This window comes from Bos indicus, chromosome 10 (genome assembly GCF_029378745.1).
Source record: "Bos indicus isolate NIAB-ARS_2022 breed Sahiwal x Tharparkar chromosome 10, NIAB-ARS_B.indTharparkar_mat_pri_1.0, whole genome shotgun sequence".
Taxonomy (NCBI): domain Eukaryota; kingdom Metazoa; phylum Chordata; class Mammalia; order Artiodactyla; family Bovidae; genus Bos; species Bos indicus.
In genome coordinates, this window is record NC_091769.1 from 76448990 (window position 1) to 76456954 (window position 7965).

General features: G+C 45.9%; 1 protein-coding gene across 6 annotated transcripts in view; it reads right to left on the reverse strand.

Annotated features, from left to right (window-relative positions):
• Window positions 1-7672, reverse strand: part of ZBTB25 (zinc finger and BTB domain containing 25) — a 34663-nt gene extending 26991 nt beyond the window's left edge. For 4 of the 6 annotated variants that reach the window (XM_070796729.1, XM_070796728.1, XM_070796731.1 and 1 more), the window contains exon 1: window positions 7545-7672. In XM_070796729.1, coding sequence (XP_070652830.1) covers window positions 7545-7654 — 110 coding nt within the window. In that variant the 5' untranslated portion in view covers window positions 7655-7672. The other 2 variants (XM_019969052.2, XM_070796730.1) reach the window with 2 other exon arrangements.
• Between the last annotated feature and the right edge of the window lie 293 nt (window positions 7673-7965).

Below are 7965 nucleotides of genomic sequence, written 5' to 3' on the forward strand. Positions count from 1 at the left end.
GGGTTTTTTCTGTGTTAGGTGTGCTGTTTGGAGGCTGCTCAACACACATATACATTTCAGGGTTGGCAAGAGATTTAAGCTGAGTTTATACACATTATTTGGGGGTCCCCTCGACAACCTTTCTAGGATTTTCCTCCCTACTTTCTACCTATGTGGTCACTCTGAACTCTGTCCTCTTTTCTTCAAGCAAGTAAGACTACAGATTACTATCACAGTTTTAGGCATGTCCTCATGTCCCCAACTTGGGCCTTTCTCAGGCTAAAAGCCATAAAAATGGAAAATTATTCACAACGGTTCCATTCTTCCAAGTATAGATCTCATTCCAGTTTCTGCTTGCTTTTTTGTCGCTCTGTAATGCCATATAGTCGTTTTCAAACTTTTTTTCAACTTTACAATTTTCACTTGCAGAATTTTCCTGACAGAACTACTCAGTCATTACCCTTTATTAGCTGTTCTAAAAAGTTTTGTTCTTCAGATCCATCTACACTCTTAAGAAAAGTACTAAGGGCTGTTATGTGGGTTATGTTCATCACTATCATATTCAGAATTAGAATGAGAAATTTTTTAAATTTTAATGTTTGAAATAACAATAAACCCATTACATATTAATATAAGTAACACACATTCTCAAACATAACTCTTTTAAGTGAGATGGGTGGCATCGGTTTTTAAATACTTATTTTTGGCTGCACTGGGTCTTCACTGCTTTCTGTGTACATGTGTGGGCTTTCCCTAGTTGCGGCAGGCTGGGGCTACTCTTCGTTGCAGTGCGTGGGCTTCTCTTGTTGCGGAACACAGACTCCAGGCACTTGGGCTTCAGTATTTGCAGCATGTGGGCTCAGAAGTTGCAGCTCGTGGGCTCTGGGGCATGTGGGCTTCAGTAGTTGTGGCACAGTCTCAGTAGTTGCGGCTTAAGGGCTCTAGAGCATGGGTTTAGTAGTTGGCGGCCTGTGGGCTTAGATGCTCTGCAGCACGTGGAATCTTCCAAGACTAGGGATTGAACCTGTGTCCCCTGTACTAGGTAGGTAGATTCTTATCCACTGTGAAGGGTGGCACTTATATTTTGCAATCTTCTTTAATACCTGGCTTTAAAAACTATAGCTGGATTCTTTTCTCTGCCTTTTCAATCAATCTATTGCCACATGATGTTTTGGTTCAAATGTATTAAGAGAAATTGCCTTGGCAAAAGCGAGATACTTGTAAACCGCTGAAAGAAATTCAGGAAACTTCAAGGTGTCCATGGACCACACTTTGAGAACCTCTCTCCTACACTATCTTTTTTTGATTCTGTGAGGTACTAAAGCAGATCCTGTATTATTTCCATTTTCAGGTTAAGAAACCATAAGCTCAGAGAAGGCAGGAAAGGTAACCAAAATCAGATAACTACCTGTTAAATGGTACTGGCAGAACTTCAAGTCTGACCTCAAACTCAGTACCCTTTCTTCAAAATCCCCATCTAGAACTATCAACATATATACTGATGGCAGATTTTGCAAATATATTGAATCAAATAAGGGGATAAATGTTTCATGTTTATAAAATGAAATAAACTCAAATATGTTAAATAAAGTCATATATATATATATATATATAAGTTCATTCAAACTTGTTTGCATTATAGACATTTCATGTTTTAAGGCAGCACAACCAGACTTTACCTCATGTTAATAGAACCAAAACATCACATAGTTAATTCAGGACGTTTTCCAATACAACTCACTTTACAAATTATTAGAGAGGCTTTTAATATAGCCTTTGTTCATCATTTTTGGCCTACTTATTTGATTTTCTTTAGTATGTGGAAGAGTCAAAGTTTCCTATGTGTACAGAAACATCTTAGAAGTTACATGTGAGAAATTTTCGTGGAGATTTAAAATGTGAGAGGTGGCAATAAAATAACTTACCATTATATTTACAAATGCATAGCCAAATGTAATGCTGCTACATCTTAAAATGGTTTATCTGTTATCAAAGCGATATTTATAATAATAGCACTGATATTTAAGAGACTACAAAAAAATGTTTACTTACTAGACTGTAATAACTCTGGATTAGCTCAATCTAAGTAAGCTAGAACAGTTTCAACGTTAGCTTGATATCCAACATCTTTGAATTTACTAAAAAAAATATTTTATAATAGACAGACTGGACTCTCAGATCTGGACTCTCAGACCTATGACAGCCAGAATAATGTCCTACAATATGCAAGTTTTCATTCTGGCAGGCTATAAGACTCTTCAATAAAAGAATAAACAAAAGGAGTAAGACATCTGTTTCTCTGGAAAACACTTATTTTCTTTGTGGTTTCTACCAGTGTAACTTTATTATTAATTATTAAGACACGGAGACAGGAAAGTTGGCCTAGGAATGTGTACAGCTTTTTTGAGATACTTACTCATGGCTATAAATACAAAGGTAAAAGCAGAAATATCCAAAGTGCTACTTACTAAGACTTTATACAATGATTTTAACTTTTTAATTTACCTTCACATGATTGTGGCAGTGTAATGTTTTATAACCAAGAGAAAGAATGTTTGCAGAAATCATTTCACCCCAGAATAGTGGCTCTAACTGCATTGTAAAACCTTCTATGCAGAGCTGTACTGATGTCTGAGTCCTACTCCAGATTAACCCAAACAGAACTGCTGAGGGTGAGGCACAGAGCCTTTTTTAGCCTCCTCAGGTGATTCCTGGAGAAGGTAACAGCAACCCACTTCAGTATCTCTTGCCTGGAGAATTTCACGGACAGGGGAGCCTGGCAGGCTACAGCCCGTGGGGTAACAAAGAGCTGGACACGACTGAGTGACTAACATACAGGTGATTCTAATATAATGCCTCAATTAAGAACCACTGCATTAGAAGAACAAGGGACCCAGGAAATCCAAGAGACTATTTCACACACTAAAATTACAGAGAAAAGCTATTTCACAAGAAGGGCTTAAAATGTGGGAATTATACGAATTACATTAAATGAACCAAAATCAACCACTGTAATTCTAATTTTAACTGTAAACTAAAAATTTGCCAGATCAAGAAACACATATTTCCAAAGTAGTATGGGTCTTGGGGGCAGATGAAGAACACATCATTTTCAAACTTCCTTTTTAAAACTACTTAGGAAAAAGAGGTATATTTACTCTCTCAGACACTATTATATCTATTTTTATAGTATCTGAAAATGACAGGGAAATTTCAAAATCTGAAAATTATTGTGTGAGGTAAACCCTGCAGTAATTCTAGGCATTTGCTAATGAAAATCTCCCTGAGAATGTAAGAGAAGAGGGCAAGGAGCAGACGCAGTAGATGGTACAGGAAGAGCAGTTAAGCTCTAGAAACCTTTAACGGAACAGGGGAAACGTTAGTTTGGGGCCTGCTGCCTGTTGGTAGACACAGCCAGCCTTCTACATCTCTACCCCCATCTAACCAACGCGTGGGATGCCTGATAAAGCCGCAATGCCAGGCAAACGTGAAAGCTAACACCGGTGAGTGCAAACTGCTCCTGGATCTTAAAAATATCAGAACCCTGTAAAGGAAAAGTTTCCTCTTGGTCCACTAAAAAAAAAATGAAGTCTGCATTTCTGAAAGAAAAAGCTGGAGAAAACTGGAAAACAACAACGCTGGTACAGACCTGGAACACAGTACAAACAAGAATGATTATAACTTCTGAATATAGGCGAACCAACGCTTCCTCTGCCACGCAATGTTCCACACACACATTATCCACATGCGTTAATGAAACCCTTTGCTTAAAGTGCCTAGGATTTCTCAGGAGGAATTAAAGAGCCATTGTATGATTGACTTGTAACCAGGGAAATAATGAATTGAAAAATATTCAAAAATAACTAACTTAACACTATAAACACATTTTCTCCAGGTAAGATTAAAAAAGAAAAAAAAAAAAAAAATCCTGCTAGAAAAGGAAAGCAGATGTGTTAATAAATTCAACCAATAATCCTGAAACTACTGTTTGCTTCAAACACTTTCTTTCCTCTTCCTCCACTCTCCCTAAGCAAATTCAAGCAGCAATATCTTTTCTAGCCTAGAAGAAATGTTGTTACAGTTATTAATAGCTATTATTATAGAGTAAATAGTATGTTTAAGGCCTTGTGCTAAATGCTGTATGTACACTATCTGTTTTAATCCACACCATGACTATATGTATTATTTCTATTTCCACTTTACAGATAAGAAAAAACCTAGACTTAGGACATACAACAAGCAAATAGTACAAAGTGGGGATCAAAAGCTATATTTGACTCCACAGCCTGTGCTGGTAACTATAAACTGGAACAGTATTTTTCTTAGCATTCTTTTCTCAAGAGACTGAAGTTCACATGCAATTTGGAATAAATAAGCAGAAAGGGGGCACAGGAAGTGGTATAGAAGTACTTTATAATTTATCAAGATAAGAGCACCTGCACTGCTTTTTAAGACAAGGAAAAAACCTGCAATAATATAAAACCCCCAACTCTTTTCTGGCCTTTATTACTAAAATGTACAAGTTTTTCTTTAACAAGATGGTCAAGCACCATCTACGGACCATAGTAAATAAATCACTTTGGTTCAGTGTTGGGGAGGGCATTATGCAACACTTCCCAGCACAGCCCTGACCAGGATAATTTATGGCCAAGGCACTTGGGCCCCTCCTCCCCAGCTAGACAGCCTGGCTCCTCCGCACTCCCCTCAGGAGATAGGGTGGAAGCACACAGCTCTACTTTCTAAGGCGTAGAGGGCAGCTGAAAGTCCTGCTCAGCCTCTCTGGGCAACCACAGGCGCCAATAAATCAGCCACAGGCGATTCACTCATCCCCTTCCTGGCTTGAAGTGGTAGCAAGATCTAATGCAAAAGAGCACTGACCAAACTTGGGAGATAAAGTGATTTAGCCTTGAATTCTACTGCAAATGACAGCATCATTGAAGCCAGGTAAACCTTTCTGAGCTTGTTTCCTCGCTTGTAAGATGGGAGACAATACTACCTCCATTTTGCTAAGTATTCATAATTCATCTATGAAAGAGCAGCGGGTCACTGCAGGTTGCTGTTGGGCTGTTTACTCAATAAACAAGGACCAAATCCATCTCTGCTACCTCCAAATAAGACATTCAGAGCTGCGCTGGGAGAAAAGGTGTAGCAAATTATGTGCGGTCCCCTCCTGTCTTCTTGCTGACTATCCCTGTGATGTTCTATTGGTTCCTGAAAACCTCCCAGCCATCAGAACTCATCTATTCTGCTTCCTATCCCATCACTGTTTTGTTCCCTATTAGAGAGCTGACGTCTGATAATGGATTAATAGTTCACTCTGAATTAAAGCACATTCAGATTGCCAAAGTGATCTCTGGTGCCTTTACCCAAGGAAGCAACTAATGCTGCACATCTTGGTTATTCTTGCAGAAAATAGAGCTCAATGTTTTTGTGTGGGGGAGGGGGAGGAGCTTTGAGCTCAAAGTACATTAATAGGCAGTCTATTCCACCTAGAAATAGTGCCAACCACATTCCTTAAGATGCCAGAGTCATCACACTAGCCAAGTCTGATTTCTCAATAATCGGAATCAAGTATAATCACCTCTAGCATATAAGTCTCTACAGTGAGTGGGTTAAATAGGCATCGTACTCCTGGTGTGGTGAGGACTGTGAAGACCAAGACATCTAGAGCCCTGGAATCTAGTTATTGAAGAGGTATAGGACTTCGATCAAGCCAGTCTTTTGGCCTGGTGTCCTCACCTGTAAAATGAGAGGGATGAACTGCATTTTCTATTAGGCCCCTTTCGGCTTTAAGACTTGTTATTCTAAGGTGTACTTTACATACTTCACAAAATCCTGTGAGAATAACAGCTTTGCCAAAGAGGAGTCTCAAGAGAATGCATGCCACTGGGGGGAACCGGGGCGTTAATTTATCAAACATGTTGCTGCTGCTGCTGCTAAGTCGCTTCAGTCGTGTCCGACTCTGTGCGACCCCACAGACGGAAGCCCACCAGGCTCCGCTGTCCCTGGGATTCTCCAGGCAAGAATACTGGAGTGGGTTGCCATTGCCTTCTCCAACAAATGAAAGAGAAAAGTGAAAGTGAAGTCGCTCAGACGTGTCCGACTCTTAGCGACCCCATGGACTGCAGCCTACCAGGCTCCTCCGTCCATGGATTTTCCAGGCAAGAGTACTGGAGTGGGGTGCCATTGCCTGAAACATGTTAGCTGCTGTCAATTTCCAGGTACGGCGCTAGGCGCTGCCTAAGCAATTTGACATCAGCTTGATTTCTCCAAATAGTGCAGAAGAAGTCAGCGATAGATGGAGCAGGCTTTAAAAAGAAAAACTGACTTAGAATGAGATTAAAATAATCTGAAAAAAGAATTATGGAGATGAGGGGGAATTCTTGCCCTAGAGACGGGGTAATCACAAACGGGGCTGTGGAGGGGAGACGCAGGACAGTGCCTGAAGCATTCCGCAAGTGGCACCTGGAGACCCGCCCACTGGCGAGAGGGGTCGAGGGTGCAGCAGCCTGGGGAATGCCGCAGGCCCGTAGGGGCTTCCCGCGCCAAGTCGCCCCGGGACCCCCAGGCGGAAGGTCTCCGTCCCTTTGAAGCGCCCCGGAGCCCAGTCCCGGCCTGCGTCGGGCCCGGCGGCCGGGTGGTGTGGGCAAAGGCCGCTCTGGACATCCTCCGCCCAGCTTTCACTGACGGTTGCCATTTTCCTCCAGTGCCCTGATTGACATCTCAAACGGACCAGAAACACCCATCTCCCCAGCTACTTGCATCTGTCCCGCGACCGGCGCAGCTGCAGGCCGCCGCCCCAGGCGGCTCGCGGCGGGAGGGACTGAGCCCGGGGCAGCCCACAGGGGCCGGGCCGCGTCGCTTACCCAGAGGCCGCCGCGGCACGCAGGCGGCCGACTTCTCCGTGCGGGAGGGGCGCCTCCCGCGCCGCGTACGTCACGCGGCGGCGCCGGCTCACGCACCCCGCGGCCCGCTCTCGCGCGGCTTCCCGCGCCAGCCGCCCGGCGAAGGGCCCCACGTGACCGCGCCCCTTGTAGCTGAGGAACCTGAGGCGCGGGGGCCGAAGTGTGCGTGCGTGCGTGCATACGTGCGCGCCGTCCCGCCCGCTCGCCCGCCAGCTCAACTGGCTTGGCGGGGGTCGGCCCGCTCTCCGGGTGCCTTCACCACGGTTGCTAGTCGTGACTCTGTAGGCGGAAGCGTGGAGAGCAACCTGAGCGTCACAGGCTCCCCCACACACAACCGCGTGACCCGGGGACTTTCCCCAGGGTGTGCAAAAACACAGGCACCACCTCAATTCAGAGATGGGGGCGGGAAAGGGTGCACCCGCGTCTTCGCGGGAAGAGGAGTGAGGGCGCGGGGCCAGGGAAGCTTAAGCCCCGGGAGCCTACGAGGGGAGGCGGTCGGGCGGGGTGGGGCATGGCGGGGGAAGTGACTCAAGGCCAGAGGCGGACAGGCCCACGGAAGGCAAGCGTGGGGGAGGTGCGGGGAATGGGCGACCCTGAACCGACCGGTAGCGCACGGGACTGGACGAGGGTTCCGGCGCCCCCCAAACGCTAGAAACGTACTGTGAGGGAGGGTCCCAGCTGCTGGGCCCTCTGGGGCCGGGCTCTGACATCTGGACGGAGTGGGAAAGCAGCAGCCTGCCCTTGGGGAGCCGGGAGGAGCCCAGTCCCATCCAGCTGTGCAAACAGGAGGAGGAGGAGGTCCCAAGCCTACCCTTGGGAAAGGGGCGAGAGGGGTGGTCAGGCCGCCGCCGCGCCGGCCCCCGCGGTGCGGGTTGCGCCAGCCTCCTCGGAGCCCGACGCAGAAACTTGTTGCAACAAACAGGCGACCGCGGGTGCCCCTAGCAGCCAGCGGCGGAGTGGGTGGGCGGTCGAGAGGGAGGGGAAGGCTGGCGGACGCCGCAGCGAACTGGTGGGCAGACCCGGAGTCGCCGCGTAAGCGGGGCCGGCTCAGTGCGGTGCAGCAGGCGCGGCTGTGCGGCAG